Source organism: Patagioenas fasciata, chromosome 9, assembly GCF_037038585.1.
Source record: "Patagioenas fasciata isolate bPatFas1 chromosome 9, bPatFas1.hap1, whole genome shotgun sequence".
Lineage (NCBI taxonomy): Eukaryota > Metazoa > Chordata > Aves > Columbiformes > Columbidae > Patagioenas > Patagioenas fasciata.
In genome coordinates this window covers 23,076,671-23,097,876 of record NC_092528.1, presented here as the reverse complement: position 1 = coordinate 23,097,876, position 21,206 = coordinate 23,076,671, and the positions used below count along the sequence as shown (strand labels likewise).

The 21,206-nt window shown below is 38.8% G+C and overlaps 1 protein-coding gene across 1 annotated transcript; it reads left to right on the top strand.

The window, feature by feature from the left end:
• The first annotated feature begins 1,462 nt into the window (after nucleotides 1–1,462).
• KNG1 (kininogen 1) lies at nucleotides 1,463–20,417 on the top strand. Its single transcript, XM_065844997.2, has 10 exons — nucleotides 1,463–1,757; nucleotides 4,553–4,663; nucleotides 5,606–5,690; nucleotides 7,867–8,039; nucleotides 9,751–9,858; nucleotides 11,816–11,897; nucleotides 12,918–13,084; nucleotides 14,532–14,639; nucleotides 15,613–15,702; nucleotides 17,218–20,417. Exons 1-10 carry the CDS (start codon nucleotides 1,563–1,565, stop codon nucleotides 17,953–17,955), a joined length of 1,857 nt encoding a protein of 618 aa, XP_065701069.1. The 5' UTR covers nucleotides 1,463–1,562; the 3' UTR covers nucleotides 17,956–20,417.
• The last annotated feature ends 789 nt before the right edge of the window (nucleotides 20,418–21,206 follow it).

The window sequence follows — 21,206 nt, the reverse complement described above, 5'->3', positions numbered from 1 at the left end:
TCTGCCCTGGCGAGACCACACCTGGAATATTGTGACCAGTTCTGGGCCCCTCAGTTCAAGAAGGACAGGGAACTGCTGGAGAGAGTCCAGCGCAGGGCAACAAAAGTGATGAAGGGAGTGGAGCATCTCCCTTAAGAGGAAAGGCTGAGGAGCTGCGGCTCTTTAGCTTGGAGGAGACTGAGGGGTGATCTCATTAATGTTTACAAATATGTAAACGGTGAGTGTCAGGAGGATGGAGCCAGGCTCTTCTCGGTGACAACCAACGATAGGACAAGGGGTAATGGGTTCAAACTGGAACACAAGGGGTTCCACTTAAATTTGAGAAGAAACTTCTTCTCAGTAAGGGTAAGAGACACTGGAACAGGCTGCCCAGGGAGGTTGTGGAGTCTCCTACTTTGGAGACATTCAAAACCCTCCTGAATGCCTTCCTGTGTAACCTCATCTGGGTGTTCCTGCTCCGGCAGGGAGACTGGACTAGGTGATCTTTGAGGACCCTTCCAGTCCCTAACATTCTGTGATTCTGTGTGATTCTGTATCTGTAATGCTTACTTGGAATGACAAATGCCATAACCCAAATGTTTTCCCCTTCCTTCTTCTTCCTTCAGTTTTATATACTTAGCATGATGTCACACGGTGTGGAATATCCTTTGGTCAGCTGGGGTCAGCTGTCCCGGCTGTGTCCCCTCCCAGCTTCTTGTGCACCCCCAGCCCACTCACTGCTGGGTGGTGAGAGAAGCAGAGAAAGCCTTGACCCTGTGTAAGTGCTGCTCAGCAGTAACAAAAATAACCCATATTGTCACTACTTTTTTCAGCACAAACCCAAAACACAGCCCCATAAGAGCTACTATGAAGAAAATTAACTCCATCCCAGCCAAAACTAGCACAATTATGAAGACTGACTAATCCATGTTCCAAAGACAGTTCTGACATGGCAGCAAAGATGGACACTTCTAATAGTAGCACGAAGGACAAGGTTAATCAAGTGGTATTGAAGAGTTATGTGACATTCAATGATATGCAACTGTCCAAAGACTTTTTTCAAACATGTTCTGGCTCCTCAGAGCTATTGTGGTCTGAACACTAAACAGATCTATAAAATTTACAGGGCTGTTGTGCAGAACCAGAACTTCACTGCCATGCTCCTGTCACCTTCCTGGGTGTTTTATTTAAGCCTTCTAAAATTCATTCTCAGTAGCAGTTTAGATTTTCAGAAAAGAAGCCTGAAAGCTACAAACATTCTGCTTTCTCCTCTGGTCAGGGGCCATCCTGCTTTGTCAAGACCTGCCCCAGCTGCAACCAGTTAGCATATGATCTCGATGGCAGGTGGATAACCTTAGTGTCATGCCGGTGACCACACAAAGTTTATTTAGATAAACTCAGAAGTTTATTTGCAGTATAAACAGGGTATGATGAGAACCAGCCAACCCCAGCAACCCACCCATTCTGTTTACTTAGCTATTGGCCCTGAAAAACAGAAGAGGTGACTAAAACTCTGTTAGGCATTCCTTTTCCATTTGGTTTTCAAAGAGCCTTCTAATTCAGGGGGCCTTTTTTATTCAGTTATGAAACCTTTCCTCGTACTAGCACTTTGCTGTAGTTTTTTGTCTAGCAGAGCCAACCCTCTTCCATTTGAGTTCTTGGACTGTGATGACCCTGATGTCTTTAAAGCTGTCGACACAGCACTGAAGGAATACAATGGAGAGAGAACAAGCGGTAATCAATTTGCTCTATACACGGTGATGGAAGCCAAGAGAACTGTAAGTAGACTTGGAAAAAATAAAAAGGTGGGATTGTTTATGCACTGTGTTTCAGGTTATCTCCTTCTCATTCATAAGAGAGCAAGTGTGACAGCAAAATGTCTTCCAAAAACATTTTAAAAAATCAAAGAAATGACTTGCACAGTAAGACACTCATTACCATGACAAGTAGGGATGTGTATTATGTTTTCATCAACGGGACTGTGTGTGCTGGTAAATTGCTTATTAATTCAAGGACTAAAGAACAGAAAAATTCTATCACTAATCCAATTTGTCTTACTAGTTCTGGTTTCTCCTTTCTCTGTTGGGAATTTTACCCCTTTCTATTATGAGTAAGGTTTTCAGATCAATGGTAAAAACACACTTACTGAAAAAACTGAATATTGTCTTCACTTAAGAAGAGCTGGGATCACATAAAAAGAATGACCTGATAAATTTGGCAATACTCTGAAAAAATTGTTTGTGAATATTATTTGATTGACACTAGTCCTGAGTCACGGATCTATCTAAAAGCACTAGGTGGTATTTTAGTCAAATGGGGTGACAGCTAAAATTACAGAAGAAAAAAAGAATGAAACGTGATCCTTTGCCTGGAGTCCTTCTGTGTACCGTTAATCTAACAAAAGAGTATTTACCTCTCAGAGGCATACAAAGATGATATTACCATAACAATGACAAGCATTACTTTACTTGAAAACATTAGCTTTTCTTTTCTACTGGATTGGATTTTCAGATGTAAAACACAATAAAGTCAGTGTGGGAGGGAATATTTTGCACTCCAAAATCACAGTCTGAAGTTGACCTCAGAAAGGGCACGTGAATTGCTAAACGCCTTTCAGTAAATGACCCACATCTCCTGGCACCCACACTCTGGTATTTCTGTTTTCAAACTGGGGAGATTTTAGCATGTAGTGACAAAGACCAAAATGTGGCAAACTTTTATACAATTAATATTAAACAAATGAATAGCTCCACTCTCTACACTGAACCACACACATGCTTAACAACAGCTGAATGCAAACGTCTTTATATCAGAGCTCTAACACCACTTGCCGTTTGCTGATGTTCCCAATACTGATGTTTCAGTATTTTATCTCAAACAATGTTCTATTTCTAAGAATACATATTTATTGCAATTGTTATTCATCTTTTATTCTCTAGATAACCATCGTTCCTTTTCTTAAAATATCTGAGGTGGAAATAATTTATTACTTTGAATCATTGATCTGAGTATGATGTTATGCAAAAAACAGAGAAAAGGAATCTACAATAGAGATTTCCTCATATTCAATATTCTTTTTCAAAAGAGTATAGATTTTACTCATCGTTAGTCTCACAATGTTGAATGCATTAATTAAATAGCTGGTTATTACATATTCATGTACATTCATTATTGATAGGGTAATAAAACATAAAAGCTGAGTGGTGAAAGACTGAACCTGCCCCAGTTAAAGGCATAGCTGTGCATAATAATACTGAAATAAACCAACAACAAATAACATACAGAAACAATGTCTGTACTCACTGAGTTGATTTACTGCAGATTTAGAACGCTGTAACAGAGAAAAGAATTTGGCTCTTTTTAAGTCCACATCCCAGATAGTGTAATCTGGTGCAGCTCCATGAATGTCAATTTATACCTGCTGAGAATTAAGCCCCTTATATTTTTAGAGACCTTTCCATCCTGTTTTACAACCTGCAACCATTATATCAGGTACTTCTACACCTCTTTGTAGTTATAGCAATATACAACGGGAACTGAGAGAACACAGAATACAATTCTGTGTCTACACCAGCGTAAATTCAGCATAGTCCAACCACATCGGCTCCGCTTCAATTTCTTGGTACCACTAAGGCAAGAATTATCATTTAGTTCTGCCAGCAGTATCACTTGTGGACAACCAGTGTTAAAAGTACAGCAACTGTTTGTGTTTGGAAAGGCACATCAGCAGAGCATTTTTAGTGGCTGTAAAAGATTAGTAACTTCTGGCTTTATAGCTCCTCTAAAGGGTGAACCACAAACCTTGCAGCATGTTAATGTCACCTGTAGGCACTGGCTCTCTACCCAGTTTATGTTAAGGAGAATGTGCCCCCTACTGATTTACCAACACCAGAAACAGCTACCACTGGCCAGGCCAAATTTTGCTTCACGCTTTGTCTGTATTTCATCATGCAGGATTCCTAAGGCTCCCCTCATGAGCAGATCAGCCTTTAATGCCAATAGGAAAACTGCAGGCACTGCCAAATACCATCTCCAGAGCATGTGACCTCTTCAAGCCTGTCCCCTGAGCAGGCAGGGCAGCAGCAGTGCCCGTCACCACGGAGCAAAGGCCGTTTGGGCACTGCCAGGCTGCCTCGGGGCTGCTGCGGAGCTGTGCGGGGGGAAAGCAGAGACACACCTGGGAGGAGATCAAGAGTCAGAGAGTCCGGCAGGAGCACGGGCCAAGCTGCTGATTACGCCCACTGAACGAGCTGCAACACAAATTTGCTTATTTGGGGTACATTTGACTGTAACATCCAACCAGCCTTGGTACTACAAGTTAAAATGAAGGCAGTTGAGCATACCCTATCTATTGTATCAATATGTTGTAATTGTCGGTAAGGGCTCAGTGATATAATTAGATAAGTTAATTATTGAACTACTTGGGAAACCTTGCATGGAGACCAGCTGCCAATCTGAAACGATACTATAAAATATAAGGTAACCAATGGATAGTATTTACCTTTTGAAACTCTTATCTTTTCACTTGATTTATTACTATGCAAATAATGAGAGGCATATCGGTTTTATCCAGGTAGGTCCTGTCACACAATTCCATGTGATATATCGAATACGAGAAACCACTTGTGCCACTGAGGAAAACAAACTCTGGCAAGACTGTGATTACAAAGCATCGGCAGAGGCTGTAAGTATTTGTGCTCTTTGAAAGTTCTCCATACAGAAACATCAGCACAATGACCCAGACCACAATAGAGAATTTAACTTTATCTATGTAGGTTTTGAGAGCTTATAGGACTAAAGGACAGAACACAAACTCTGAAGTTAACCATTATAATTGTGAGTTTGCCACGATAATCCTACATATGTGCAGAAGGGAACATTTCGGAGCTTCAATATGAAGGTTCAGAATAAATTCAATATAAGATATGTGCACTATGAGAGCGTGAGGGTTGTAACATTTTCTGCTAATCATGTATAATGGAAACCTGCACAACCAAATTGACTTCAGATCTGCACCAGCAAAAATACTGGCATAGAAGCCTCTATGGCAGAAAATTTACCAGCAGATTTTTAGCAGAGCAAAGCACGTCTCGCCTCTGCTGCTGGAGAGCGCCTGGAGGAGGGACAGTTGGGGCATCCCCAGCGTGCAGGAACACAGCACAGTTCCCGTGGAAGTTATTGTCACTTCACCCAGTGCACAACACCAAGAAAGGGATGATGGTGATAAGATCATTCGAACCCATGCGAAATGTCATTGCTGCATATCTTGTACTAGCAGAGGGGAAATGAGGTAAAAACACAATTTCTACAGACTTTATTTAGGAGGATGTGTTCATTTCTGTTATTCTGACTATAAATTCTATAGTTAATTAATAAGCATCAATCATGACACAATGCAACCTTTCAAATTATCTGCTCAGTACATCCCCTACTCTCCTCACAATCAACAAATCTGTACCTTTCCCAGCAGCAAAGCAGCAAATTAGACATTACTGCAAATGCACACATGAATTTGTTCCCCAAACTTAATTTGCAACTGTCAACTTTCCTCAGTAGCTAGAGGGATATATAACACTGTATTTTTCTTCAGTAAATTGAAGATAAATATTGTCATATGTTTTTGCAGCAAATAGGAGAATGTGTAGCTCAAGTTCACCTCAATGATGCTGAAAAAACAAGTAATGTTTCCCAAGACTGCAAAATTTCTCCAGGTATGTAACTATTTGAGGCTGCACTGCACAAGTATGTTGAGTAACAGGAATGGGAAAAATAGAATACTGAGGCTTTCAAGTTTTTTAAAGGTAGGAGCTCCTTATCATTCTCTTCAGATATTTATATGACAAAATTGTACCTTAATTTTCTCCAACCTAAAAATGACTAAATTAGTTCTATTAAAGTTTGCCAAAACAAATACTTAAGCGCAATGGAAAAAACCAAAACAAAACACAAAACAAAAACACACACACACAGAAATTCCATTTACAAAGTAAAATCTAGCAGTGAGGTAATTACATAAAAGAGACTGTGACATCTGTTAGACTTTAACAATAAGTAGTGCTACATTTCCTGTAAGACCTTTATATGTGACTATTATGTTCACATAGTAATTTTCTTTATTAGAAAGAGATCACATTGTTTTAAAGCTCTGCAACTGAGATCTCTATGTGCCTGGGCCCAGCGTTCCTGTAAGACATACCCAAGCCGGTTTTAAAAATGTCCGTCTAACTGGTAGCAGAGAGCTAAGTGCAAATATTTACCACGATTTCTGAGGTGTGTGGTCGCTTATCTTTGTTTTTTGTTCCTAGTTATCTTGTTTAAAGCTTAGACGGCTACATCTACAGCCAGTGTCCTTCTAGCAACTGCAGTACACACAAACTCCATGTGCTGCTACTGCATAAACACGCTTGGGTTAGACGCATTTGTAGGGCAATGGTGACATCTAGTTGCCAGTAAAAGGTGTGTGAATCCCACAGAGAATGCATGGGAAATCTGCATTTGAATCTTTGCTTAGAAAGCTAAAAAAACAACATAAATTAAATGAATCGTGTTCAGCCAAAGCAGCTCATCTCTTATCACCAAGTTAGAGCAACTCTGAAAAAAGAATACACATTTGTTCAGCACTTACGAAAATGCTGAGACCAGAGTCGATATACAACTGGGTGCACTATCTCCTTTGTGATTACTCCCTGAAAACATGGTCACATTTTTCTGTAGCATGCATTTATTTGTCATTACTCAATCAAAATAAGTTATGCTAGAAATACGAAGGGCAGACTTTGCACAAGTATCCCTTGGAGAGCTAAGTCAAAACAGCAATGCTTACACGGAGATATTCCAGACATACAGAGGAGCCAAATCCAATCCAAAGGATTCAAACAGAAAGAGTAAAACTACAGACCTTGAGTGGTGAGGGATTTCCCCACCATGCCAGGTACCATACTGTTCAGCCTTCTTGGTGGAACTGTTTGATCATATTGGCCCTGGATGGGTTTCTGGCTGGTGCAAGCTGGCACAAGTCCATTAAAGCCAGTTTATACCAGCTGAGGATCGAGCACACAAATTTCACTGCAATTCCACAGAGACCACAAATTGTCCCACTTCCATTCTCAAGCTCACTGAATCATGAAATTAATTTATGTACTGAACTATAAAATTAATTTATGAAAATCCAATCCATGATTACTAGAAAGGAAAGAGAGTTAATAGGATTAGTAGTAGGAAACAGAAGTTTGAGTGTCCCCATCAAGCTGGTCTATCCACAGCCAATCCAGCTGGTTAAGTCTGAGGGTAACACTGGGTGGTAACTGACAGCCACAGTGATGAGCAGGGGGGTTCAAACAAGACGGCAGGAGAACAGTTCAACCACAGTCCCTTGGGAGGCCACAGTCAGAGCAGCTCACGTGGCTGGGCCAGAACAGTCCTGGCAAAGTCCCCACCATGAAACCGGGTGAGGACAGTGAGCAGCTACGCACAGCGGGTGAGCTGTGAAGGATCTGAAGAACAAGTCCTCAGCTGCAACCTCCACTGGTTCTTCCCTGACTAAATGAGGGTTGACCCTTACTCAATGGTGTCAAAATTACACACAAAGTTTTTCAGAGATTCAATGACTCCTGAACTCACTTCTCTGAATGAAGCGTGCTGCCGAAACCATCCCTGAATCCTAATGTCATAGGTGGCCCCACCACCACAAACCAAAGCACATTTCTAAATATACTGAATGTCTTTGCAGGCCCTGAAACTGAAATGTGGGTTTTGCTGATCACTCTAATTAAAATCAGGAAAGGTTCTTGCTCAGTGAACCTTCTCTCTCACTCCCAGATAGGAAAAATTCAAAGCTGAGGCTGCTTTACATAAAGCTCTACATTTTTTGGTTTCTTTCTTTTCCAGCTACACCCAAGATAACACTTACTGAGGGTATATGTCTTGGATGCTTCCATCCTGTATCAAGTGACAGTTCAGAAGTGTCAGAAATCCTGAAACAAGCCATTAAAAAGTTTAACAGTCACAGTGCTGAATCAGCCCTTTTCAAGCTTGTGGAAATCAAAGAAGCTACAAGACAGGTTTGTGTATGACTTTTCTCTAAATTTTACCAAAAACCACTCCAAACTAGGTACCTTGGTTGTTTTATGTACACGTTTCTGATTTTAAGGTGGCTTATATTTTATAATAAATGCATACAAAATGCATATGGAGTGCAGACCCTGTAAACAATACTCTTCATTTATAAGGAATCATAAACAGTTACCTACTGGATTATCAGAGCTGTCAACTTTACAAACTGATAGTGAACGTATTTTTTTCTCTATCTGCAGTTGCATCTAATGCGTGTTTAGCACCAGCTTATTTGCATTCAGTGCTGACACAGGCATTTTGTGTCATCTCAGATGCTCTTGGGTATTCTATTTGGCATCTCCATGAAGCTCCAGCAGGAGCAGATCTCTTCTAGGTTCTGTGCCAGAACTGCCAGCCTGCACAAATATCTCATATACTCTACAGCCTCTCAAACAGCAGCAGGCATCCATGTTTTAGCAATGCAATAGAACTCATGTCAGCAGCTGTTAAACGCTATAGGATGGGTAGACTCCATATAGGAAAACTGGGTAAGAAAACCTCAAAGCCAGTATGTCACTTGCTGAAAGATTTTTACACGCAGGGATATCTGCTTTGCAAGGAATGACAGCTCAGGTCACAGAAATTTCATGTAATCTGGTATTTCATGCAACAATTATTTCCCTGTGAAAGGCTCTGCTATGGACGGGTGTGACATTGCTAGACAGTAAAGTTTCTTATTTGGTTTTTAACTGATATATAACCCAACACCAAATACAGACACTTTTCTTTGAATATGTATGTATTTACTTTGCCAAAAAGCATCTTCCAGTCTCATGTCGATTTGACACGGGATTCAATTCAGACTGATGTCTTTCTATTTATCAATGGCAGCAATCCTCTTAGCTAAAAGACAAGCTTGAACATTTAAACCACATGGCAAATGGCACAGACTGCAATCCAAAAGCTGGAAAGAGAACTGTCATGTCACTTCTGGCCAACAGAGACTAGTCAGAGGCCTCCATTTTAACTGAGCTGGGATGGAAAACTTCTACATTTAATTCTATTTCCCCCTTTTGATCTAATGCTATAATACCTGACCCAACACTGTAACATGCAGAGATTTCATGGCTGAGATGCAGAAGCCACAGTGAGGAAAACCTAACTGCTTTCTGGAGAGAAAATGCAAAAAAGGTCACAAATCAGGGCAAAACAGTGGGTGGGGAAAGTAAAGCCCAAGGCAGACACAATTATAGGTGGATGATAAATGCAGGGCACTCAAATAACAAATGATGCCAGCAGTATAAAGTTACATTATTCAGATACTGCTTTACTATGTCCCACGCTCAGGAACACAGGACTTGCCAAGCTGTATTAGTGTAGTCATCCATCTCGACCAGCTTCTCACCACTGGGAGTAATAAGTAACAGATACTTCGGAGGAAAGTGCAAGAATTGAAGCATTACAAGGCTGCAGAGAAGTGGTATCCAAATACAAAGTGCACTTCTAATATATGCATGACTTAGTTTACTTTTTGTATCACAAGGACGAGATTTTTTTTTTGCTGTCCATGAATATTCTATGGCTCAATGACTGCAAAGTGATTTGATGGATGGAAGGCATCAAAAGAGTAGTCTTGCTTTCTTTGGTAATCGCATTTAATCATTTCGCTCCCAAGTTTGTATCGGTTTACATAATGTATCTCTTAAATATCTGTTCCAGGTGGTAGCTGGATGGAATTACATAATTAAATATGAAGTTGAGGAGACTAATTGCTCCAAAGACCAATTCCAAGATCTAACGCCAGAGTGCAAAACCACTTCTAGAGGTGTAAGTATTCTTCAAAATCTGTTTGTCAAGAAAGTATCATAATACCAAATAATAATTGAGCTCTGACTCAAGAAAACATTTATAGTCTTACTTCACTTTGCAAATGAAATTTAAATACAGGCTTATCGATAACTATCTATTTATGCAATTAGAACATCCATGCCTTCTCATGAATCGGAGACTGAGATGATCACTGAAATGTTTACAGGTTATAGAATCTCAGCAGCCCTTAAGAAGTTGCTATCCAGATGTTCAAGGAGTTACTCAAGTACAACCCAAAAAGTTATAATTAAAATTAGCACCATTTTTCCAGTTTAAGATGTATTTTCTAAGAAAAGTAAGTAGTTGAATTATTACTTAACCTAAACTGTAGTCCAAATAAGAGAGCTTCAAAGTAAATTTATTCACAAACATACATACTCTAGATAAACTGTCCTGCAAAAAACAGGTATTCGCTCTACTTCTCTAACCCGGAACAGAATTAACTGTAACAAAAATAGAAGGTTGCTCTCTTAACCAATATTCCTGAACCAGCTCACCATGGGGTCAGACAAATGCTTCTGCAAATACAAGGTAGAGGGCAGAATGGTGGTGATGAATGGGAGGGAACCACGGGAGTCCTGACTCACATGTCCAGCTGTTGTGGAAGTGCAGCACTGAGTGTTAAATAATAGCAGAGTGAGAATCAGACTATCTGACGCAAATTGCCCCATTGCTCGCACTTGTCCTTAAACCTTAAGCAAATTACTGAACCTGCTTGAGTCTGAGTTTCCCAACCTGTCACCCAGAGGTAAGAACTTCTGTCCACCTCACATGCTCCAGGAATGCTCCCTCATTCCCATGCTGCTTTGATCATGCAGGTTTTGTGGGGCTCAATCTTTTAGCACTTATCCCCAAACTGTTAAGCAGCCTTGGTAATAGATCATTGAGAGATACTATTATAATACAATATTCCAAGAATATTTCATAACTTGGAATGACCAAATTCCATACAAGTTGTTTCATACCTTTATTCAGCTCTGTACTATTCATTTTGAAATGGGAGAACCAGAATTGCAACCTATCTTCAACACACATGTGAGCCACAGAGCTATAGTGGGATAATAAACGTTGACATGATTTGTAATTATTTTTTCTAAACCACTACTAACCAGAGTTTCTACGGATGATGTCTTCCTTCTTATTTGATAGTTTGCCTTAGAGTCTTTGACAAGAGACTGCACTGGAAGCTTTTTGAAAATCTATGTACACTTTATCAACAGGTCTCTCTACCCATTTTTTGTTGATGCTTTTGAAGAACTTGGACAAATCTGCAAAATACACCTTCTGTTTACAACAAAACCTCCAATCTCTCCTTGATGTATTTATGCCCCCTAATTCTTTCCTTATTACCATTTCAAATCTCTTGAATATTACAGACATCAGTTTTATGGCTCTATAACCTTTTTCAAAAAAGAACAGGCTCAACATCTGCATTCTTACAGCCCTAAGATATCAAGGCAATTTCACGCAAGTCATTTACCACAATTCCTTTAGAACACCTGAGTAAATACAAGAAGCTCAGTAATGTTTGATTTGTTAATTGCGTAATCTTCTTTTTATCTTTACAGTTTAAGACAGAAATTCCAATGAATTTTCCATAAAATAGGATTCTGGCTCGTAAACCTCCTCATTTCCTTCTGTAATGAACACACACAAATAGTTCATTTAGCTTCTCTTTTATGGTTTTATTTTCTCTGAGTGGTCTTTTTGAACCTGGATCATTTATTTGCTCTGCATACTGCCTGTCAGGCTTCTTGCTCCCAGAAGGAGGGAGGGAAGGAGGGAGGGAAGAAGTGAGGAATTATTAGTCATATTAGTAACATGCTTGACTTATTCTGTAGGAGGAAGGTATTAGGATGTGAGCTTGTTCATTATTTCTAAATACTAAGGAGTTGTTTTGGGTTCTTTACTCCAGCATATAGGTAAATGTGATGCCAAAGCATATGTAAATCTTCAAGAACAGATCGTAGATATTGCAAACCAATGCAAGCTTCCAGGTATGTAATAGGCACTATCAATTTTAAAAGTTCTGTGATTTCAGTGTTTTTTTAACAATTATTTTTTAAAAGACCAAAAAAAGAAATTAAGAGACAAAACCAGATGATAACAAGATAAACTAGTTTGTATACTGACCTGTTTCTTTGACATGGAGCTGCTTGCAGACTTTAATTTGGAGATTCATAGATACAAACTCAAAGAGTATAACTGTCCTACAAAAATTAATGCCTTTTCTACCACAATTACAAGCAAGTTAATATCATGTTGTTTAAATAAGTAAATTCTTCTAACTTTCCAAAGAGCTCCAATATATCCTTCTGAAAGTTAAAGGAATTGAGGACCTCAAGATTTTGTCCACAATTGGTAATTCACATATTGCCACTTCGATCATTTATTTCATATTGCATAGTTGTATTTGATATGTTAGAGGCTTATTTTTTTTTCCCAGTAAATAAATTACTTAGGATTTATAAGTTCATTACAGTCAAACTCCCAAATGGTTTTCTTATTGTTATTTCTTCCTCCAGCTGTTTATTTGGACACATTATCACAGCTCCAGAGCTTTAGAACAGGGAGTACAGTGCTACTCTGTTTAGTGAGGGCTATATTCTCACCCATTCAGATTTGGTTTTCTTCAAGAAATTATAATGATATTCTTTGCCACACTCATTCACTGCCAATATCATGCACCTCTTGTGTCACTCCATTCAGGTCCTTCCCATATGTGTAGAAGTTCCCTCTCTTTATTTGCCAGCTACCTGCAATTGGCACACAGAATTCTTGTTTCTATGAGAAAACTTATTAAGTGTCCAATGCTACAGCAGGTGCTGACGCAGTGCTCTTTTAAATAACCAAGAAATGATAATGCTGATCATATAAAACTCAAAGATGTTTTGGTTTCATCTGACAGACCCAAATACGAAGCTTTCTGCAAGGCAGGGGTTTATACTCTTCTTCCCAGCCTATATCTACATTCAATCTTTTGTTCCTTAGATCTGAAATCTGTTGGTTTCTTTCAGTTCAAGAGACAGTAAATCCTGACGTTCGCACTGGTTGTGTGAAGACCATCCCGACAGACAGTCCAGAACTGAAGGAACTCCTGAAGCTTTCTATGGAGAAGTACAATTCGGAAAGCAATGATGACCACTACTATAAAAGTGGAGACATAGAAGCAGCAGCCGTTCAGGTTAGGATATACCACAGAAATGAGGAACACACATCCAGTGTCATTGGTCTGAGCTGAATGTTAGCTGAAGTTTGTATCTAGATTTGAAATATGGTTTTTTTCTCCGGGTGTTGATACAGATGGTAACTGAAATATCCATGCAATTTTTCTTGCAAAATTTTATCTATCTTGGCTTGCATTCAAAAGTTTTTTTAAAAATCTCCTATATATATATGTATATCTATTTTAGTTTCTGTTAAAAGAACGTTATTTTAAAAGCATGGGAAGAAGGTTGACTTAGGGTATCTGATTTCTGTATATCCACACCCCATTTTACCAGCCTTTGTAACATACCTTATACTTTTAAAGTAGAAAAGTAGAAACCACCCACTTGATCCACCACACCAATACTCTGTATGTTATTTAAGGTGCTGTCCACCCTGCAATAGCTGTAAACTTCAAGAAATGGGGCTTCCCAATTTCCTTGGAAATCTGTTAATTTATATACTTATTCTGCTGCTAATAATTCTCCAGCTATATTCACAAGAGAACATCTGTGCATAACTTAAGATACACAGACAAATACAGCTGGATAAAGAACAAGGAATCAAGAGGATAATGCATTTGCCTCGTTTACTGTCCCAACATCTCTAAATAGAGGTTTAGGACAGAATTGAAAATAAGACAGTGGAGTAGTTCAAAAAATACTTTGTCAACAACTCCTGAGCACGAGGGGCACCCCTGGAGAAGGCACTACAAGCACACCAGTGTTTTTCTGAATAGCTCATGTTATCTTACTAATAATGTCTATGATTTTTCTTGTTTTAAACCTTTTTTCTTCTTTCGAACATTTTTCTTCTTTCTCACTTTTCACATCAAGATTGATATTAGCATGCATATGCTTTTAAAACAGACTTAAAAGAGCCAGAATTTTGTGTTTTGCCTGCTGTCTCTGAAGCAAGATGTATTATCCTGGGCTATGTAAAAAATACGAAGAACTTGTACCAGGCACATTCATGAACCCATACAGTTTCTCTCCTTAATGCATTTGGCAAACGTGTTGATTTTCAACTGAGCCTGTTCATCACACACTTCATTTTACTCACGTTCCAGTTTTCTTACATCATATCTGGCTCTCTACAGTGGTGTCTCTAATGATTTCATTTGTTATTAATGAAATCACTACAGGCATCCAATAAAACAAAGCCAAAACTGTGGGCTTGACATTATTCTGACCTTTCGTTTCCTTCAGTTTCAGTGCTGGAATTTTTGAGAGTGGGAACTGGAGTAAATAAGTTGACTAGAAGCAGATACGTTTGCTGCCATATATTATAATATTGTTCTTAATACGTTGTCCCAGTCGCAAGGACTTGTAGAATATTAGTATAAGCTTGTAGAAAAACATCTTTCCTATGAACCCTCTTCAATACACCTTTACCACAGAAAGTGTTCTTGCTAAATTTTCCAGGTGGTTGCAGGAAAAATCTACCATTTAGAATTTGCAGTCCGGAAGACAAACTGCTCAAAGAAAGAGTTTGAAAAACTTGAAGAAGACTGTAAATTCACATCAGACAGCGTAAGTAATGATGATGTTGCCCAGTGTAATGTTTCTAATGGGCAAATTCATTTGCAACAGAAATTGTAAACACTTCAGTAGAGTCACATCCTGAGTTCTGTTACCTCTGTCAGTAAACTTTTGTTTCAACAAGGGCACCTTTCACTGTTTGTAACCCAAGCCAGTGACAATGGCAGTAAAACATGAAGCTTAAACTGAGTCACTCCAACTGCAGGATCAGTGCTCACTGCAAAGTCAAAGGAACTTTCTTCAGATAACCATGAATCAAAGAAATGAGGGGAAGAGGTTGCTGTGAAACAAAATAGCTGCAATACTCCTGGTTTGCACTTGCAGCTTAGGAAAATGCGAGATTGGAATGTTACTGATGTGCAGAGGAATGGTGTTTCTGGAGCACACGCTGCTGATACCAGGAAAATGTGTTCCACACACTGGGAAGTAATGCTGGTTGTGCCAGAAACCATTGGCAAGGAAGTTGGTTGGGAAATAGAGGTTTTATTTCCCATCTCTTTTCCCACCATGTGAACAGTGCTTACCTGTGAGATTTTAAAATGTTAGCACAGCAGGTACTAAATAGAAAAGAAAAAAAAAAAGAAGCCTTTCTATCTGTTTCCCAATTTTTAGTCCAGCAAATACCATCAACAAACAATATTTGTTAGGAATATCACAAAGATTAAACAGTGTTCCAAAAGTGCTGGACATGAAAAATCCATTTTTTAAAGATCCAATCTCCAATCCAAAGTTGAATTCAAGTGTTCACATAGACATACTATGGCCTCAAACAGCTAAGCAGTGATGCGTCCCAATACAGAAGTCTACATCACTAGAACGGATTTAATACATACTTGGGTAAAGTTCCAGGTATATTTGTATTTAAAAGTAGTATTAGAAAATCATATTTTTTTCACACACAGCTCTCCTGCTTTGTGTCTGATGTTTCATTGCCTTAATATGTTGATTTTTGTTTTGTCAACAGGCACCATTGCCATGTGAAGCACAAATTCACGTGATCCCATGGGAGAATAAAATCCTTCCCCAGGTTAACTGCTCTATAGAACGATCAGCGGTATGATTTCTCTTCATTACCCATTGTCATAAGTAGAGCGTAGAACAAAGGCAGCCATAAAATTCTTTATCCGTTCCAAATTATCCCATATTTTGTACCAAAAATAATGGAACCCAGAGTCCTTTTAACAAGCTCAGGAATGCCACACTCCTCCCTCCAACCCTCTAACCTCAGCAACTTGTCATGCCCACACCAGTTTAACTGCAAGGTCAGACAGTGGACAACCTGATGAGTCCGGGAATACAGAGGCAACAGGACACAGAGAACATTCTGCCTGTTGACTGTTCCTTTGCATTATCAGCTAAGCTCCCAAGTATCAAGCCCCATCAGCTCCTTTGAATTTAAATCCAAATATTGAGACAAAAGTGTATCTGGCAATGCAATAATTATACTCTACAGACTTCAAAAGCATCTGGAAATCTTTTCATATTAGTAGGCAGATCTCCTGCTGTGAGTTGTCAATTTCTGCAGGAAGATCTTTTGGTTTCTTTCCTGCCCAGCTCTGAACCAGGCCTGATCATGGGGCACTTTGAAGATTCCAGAATGGAATATAGATTTTTTTTATTATCAGTTCTGACGATTGCAGGTTTTTTAATAAATGCATGGACTCCCATGAAGAAGAGAAGATACACTGAATAAAACTAAATCCATTAACCTGCATTCATAATCAATAACTTCACTGTGCTCCACACCTTCATAAATACCTATTCATTCATTATGTATTAACTAATAAATGTCTCTCCTCTTTGTTTTCACTATGATGTTGTATTCACATCAACTTTCAAATTTAGCTCCATCACAAATAATTCTGATTGGCAGCTAGATAATGATCAGATGCTTGGGTGGACAGAAATGAACCCCATGTTGGATAGTGACTGTACACCATGAATTCAGCCTTTGTCTTCCCATTGCATAGTGGTGGGGAAACAGAGATTAGTCAATAACAACTGAATGTTTTGTATTATCGGCTTAAAGCTACATCTGTTATTTCTAAGCAGTCCTATGAAATGCATACATATGTCATGTCATGGAACAAAATAAATGGTTATATTTCATGTAACAAAATTACCAAGATCTTTTGTATATTCTGGTATTGAGAATACTCAGAGATGTGTTGGCCTTTAGCATAAATATGTTTTATACTTCATAGTGCTATACTCTAACAAGCATGGGGACATTTAGTCCTAGAAATCAACTGCATTGTGTATAAATGAAAATCAGTACACATTTTTCTCCCTATAGTATCATTCCCATGTTAAACTGACAGAATTTCAGTGATCTATAAATTGTTATTTTAACATATAACTGCTAAAACACTCTGGAGCTATTTGGGAGGATATTTATGTTTCTGTGCTTATCATAGAAAAGATAATTATTCAGTTTACTTTCAAAATCTGATAGCATATTTTTGCTAAATGACTTGTATTACAATGAGCTAACTTCTGAATTTCCCAAATCTGAAGCTATTGTTCTTATTCATGTAACAAATAAGGCTAATATTGCAATGTTTTTTAGGCCGTACTTCTAAGAAGGCCTCCTGGATTCACACCTTTCCGAAGCTTTGTTGCGCTAGGCCAGCCAAACGAAATTTCATGCTCTGATCAAAATGAAAAAGAAGTGCAAAGACCTGTCGAAGAAATAGGAAAAGATGGTGGACAGGAGCCAGAAGGTGAAGGGGAACCTGAGCATAAAAATGACTATAAACACGAGCATAAACATGGGCATAAACATGAGCATAAACACAGGCATGGACATAAAAAGGATCATAAGCCTGACAAAAGGCATAGGCATGAAACTGGTTGCGGGCACAAAACTGGCCCCAAGTGTGGGCATAAAAAACACAGCAAAAATGGTAAACATAAACATCCAAACCCCGAATCTTCTGAGGAGTCTGATGAAAGGGTTTTTAACCAAGACGAAACCCTCCTATCATCCACTGATGAGACAGCATCACAACTGGTTAATCCAGGGGCTCCTGTAGAGGAAACCAGTTCACCTGCAGAACCACTAATTCTTCCTGATACTTCTTTCTCTAACGGGTCACCAAATCGTCCAGAATCTCCTCTCCCCAAATGTCCTGGAAAACCATGGAAACAAATTATGGACTCTCCAGCTCCTGCCAGCTTTCCAAGAGAATACGCAGATGAGGATCTCTTGGTTTCCTCATCAAAAAACATCGATCCAGCAACAGAAAACTTAACACCTCCCCAAACCAAAGCGAAAGCTCTTGATCTCTCAGATGCTTTACTATAATTCAAACACTGTAGGATCCTTGTCAGCAATTAAATATAGAAAAATAATAAAAATACTACCTTTTGAAATGCAGAAAATGGGAAGAGGCAAAAGCTCTTATTCAGTTAGCTAAGATGCTCAAGTAGGTCACCAGCACTTCTGAGGACTTCAGATCATAAGGCAATACTCTGTATTTGCATATATTTGCAAAGATGTTAATCAGGCAATGGCACCAATGATTCAGAACCAGCCTAGTAAAGGAACCAGGCAAGTCAATAGACTTCTGCTGCAGAAGTTAAAATTTTATCTCATGTGGCTCAAGTTGCTGTAAGAACAAAGTGAATCACTGCATCAAGTCTCACTGTATTAGGCTTAAAAAAAGAAAAGCACAAAGAATTTCACAGATTACACAATGAATCTCAGCCAAATACGGGTGAAACAAAGGGAAGCAAATATAGAGCAAGGATTCCTTTCTTAGATATCTGAAATAATATTTCTCTAATTTACTGAAGTGAATCTTTCAGAGAACAAAACCAGTCAGTTTCTTTAAACAAATGAGTATCATCACCAGTCTCTCACTGCCAGGCTGTTCTGGTGAATGAGATAACAGAGACAGCTGAGTGAATCCTAAATAAAGCAGCTTTATTATTTCCTATTAATATTACGTTAGCTACATGGTAAAGGTGGATGGTTGACAGATGTTCACGTGGCAGAAGTGCACAAATATTACAGATCGGATGACAAAATTGCATACACTTGAGTTATCTAAAATTCATCTGCGTTCTCCTATTACTAAATTGTGTGCGGAGAGACTGGACAGAATTTTCTATTCTGCTTATCTATCAAATGTTGAGGTTTTGGTGGGATACTTTAGCTAAAAAGCACAAAATCTTTCTTGCAAATTAAAATGTTTTCCCACTGTATGGATCTAATAAGTCATTCAGCTGAAAAAACACACAGGAATAAATAAATATTGTAATGCCAGATCAGTTCACCAGTTTAAACCACTATTTGTCCTGCAAAAGGTTACTGAAAGGGGAAATTGCTACAGAAGGTAATTCTTCAACGATTTTGTTGTAAAAGACCACATCGCTTTAAACCACAGTGTACATATCCTCTAACACAGCTGCAAAGACAGAAAGGATATTCTCTGAAATTGTTCATCCTGGCTGCTGGGATTGCTGCGGCACCAAGACTGAACACTCAAGAGCTGTGAATGTGCCCTTTTGTGCACTATGCATCCTCTGCTGTCACCTCAAGGGTGAGGAAGAAACAGATGGATTAACAGGAGCAGAAGGTCTTGGCACAAAAAACAGGACTACTACATGGAAAGGTCAGAAGACACAGAAGTGGAAAGATCAGAGGCAGGGTGGAATAATATGGACAGTGTGAACAGCAGCTTAGTGGCAAAAATGGAAACAGAGTGAATGGGATGGAGAAGTGAGATGGTGGTGTGGTGGAGGTAGCACGGCCAAGCAGAAAGAAAAAGACAGGAACTGGAGAGAGGAGGCAAGAGCAAAACCAAAAAGCAGAAGACCTGTGCAGGAGAGTCTCTCCAGTCAAGACAGGACAGTCCCCTACACTTCACAGTACTGAACTCATATTTCCTGAATCTAAGCATTCCCTGGCAGCAGCAGCACAACTCCCCTTCCCAGCACCTGGTTCCTGCAGGTGGCACAGCCTTCTGTGCCCAGTCACTGCCCCAGCTCACACGGTAGGTGATCGCACTGTGATCAGAAGAACTCAGCCCATCTGACAATCCACATCAAGGGAGAATCACTAGGATTTTGCATGCGCAATCTCTTCATTTTTTCTATTTGCATGAAAAGCTACATTAAAATGGTAGTTTAAAAGTCATGAAGTCCAAAATTAGAAAATGTCTTTGTGAGTATAAATTCAGCCTGGTTATGTATATCTAAACATTTTTAACACAGTGTGATTGGCTGCCATTTAGGCATATATCAGATAGATAAAGAGATAGATAATTATCTGTCATGACTGGTGATATTTAATCAGAACCACCGTACTTCCTTTCTTTCTGAAAACAAAATTACCAGTCTTTAAGAAATCATGTAACTTAGCTGGAGCTTCATTTTAAGGAAAGGTATAAAAATAATAACTCCAGAATCTATCACTAATCAAATCCTGCGTTTTTTTCTTCCATTCCTTTCTTTGCAGGATGAAATGCAAAGTCCATCTTTTCTTCTTAGCACATGACAAGTACTACATTTACAAAGCAAGGCAAAGGAAAGCCTTGAGAGTTATCTTGAGTTGTTTGCTTCTTTTATTTTCTCTTTTTTCTTTTCTTCCCTGAATGTTGACCAGTATGATTTTGGCTATAATTGGAAATTCTTTCTGTATGCTGTATTATTAAAAGCAATATAAGCTCAAACCATTTTTTTCTTTAAATTACTGTAGCAGTTTAAGTAATTCATACAAAATTGCAATAAAAGAAATAAAGATGTAAAGATGAGAAAAACAAAGTTTTCTTCCTATATCTGATCTTCCCCATCTGAATGAAAAGATACTCACACCCTTGACATATTCTCCCTACAGAGCAAACATACATGACCACAAGTAGTGGGTCAGAGTGGTCAGAGCAGGGAAATAAGAGCCAAGACTCCTAGATTTCAGACTGCCTTGAATTTACCACATGCTATAGTGATGATGTGATGTTTCATGAATGTTTAATGCAAAAATGACAATTTTGACTTCTTGTTTTTATAATGTGCAAAAATAATTACTTTTAAAAAAATCATTCCGGAATAAAAATCAAAGTGCTCCAGTCTAAAAATTTTGAAACAGAACGTTCTGATATTTTTAGAACGGAGCATTTCAATTTCTCATTGATGTGTTCCTACACATTTTTAATTATAATGAAACAGCACTATCTGAAGGAAAAATATGCTGTCAGAATACTACTGACCAGGCCCATTTCTGATCTGCGGCTGAAGAGCTCTGCAGAACTCCCGGTTTGCTGGAATGACACTGGAGCTCCCTGCCCTGTGCACCGCGGCCCTTTGCGAGCACTTCTCTGCTTGGCCAGCGGATGGCAGATTTTTTGTCACTGTTTTTTTTCATGATCTCCAAATAAGGGGTTTGTGATCACCAGGAAAGGGTTAGGAGGCTTAACATTCAGCGATTCTTCTGGGTTAGTAACACTGTAGATAAAAATACCACATCTGTGCAATCTGTTTTAAATATTAAACTCTCTCAATACAGCATAAAAACTTTGCCAGTCACTTATTATGAGTGAGGCGTATAAATAATGT

Excerpts from the sequence above, each read along its gene's own strand:
- KNG1 (XM_065844997.2), top strand. The coding sequence starts at position 1,563 with ATGAAACCTTTCCTCGTACTAGCACTTTGCTGTAGTTTTTTGTCTAGC. Across the intron at positions 5,691-7,866 it reads AGACTGCAAAATTTCTCCAG|CTACACCCAAGATAACACTT; the intron begins GTATGTAACTAT and ends TTTCTTTTCCAG. Across the intron at positions 13,085-14,531 it reads TAGAAGCAGCAGCCGTTCAG|GTGGTTGCAGGAAAAATCTA; the intron begins GTTAGGATATAC and ends TAAATTTTCCAG.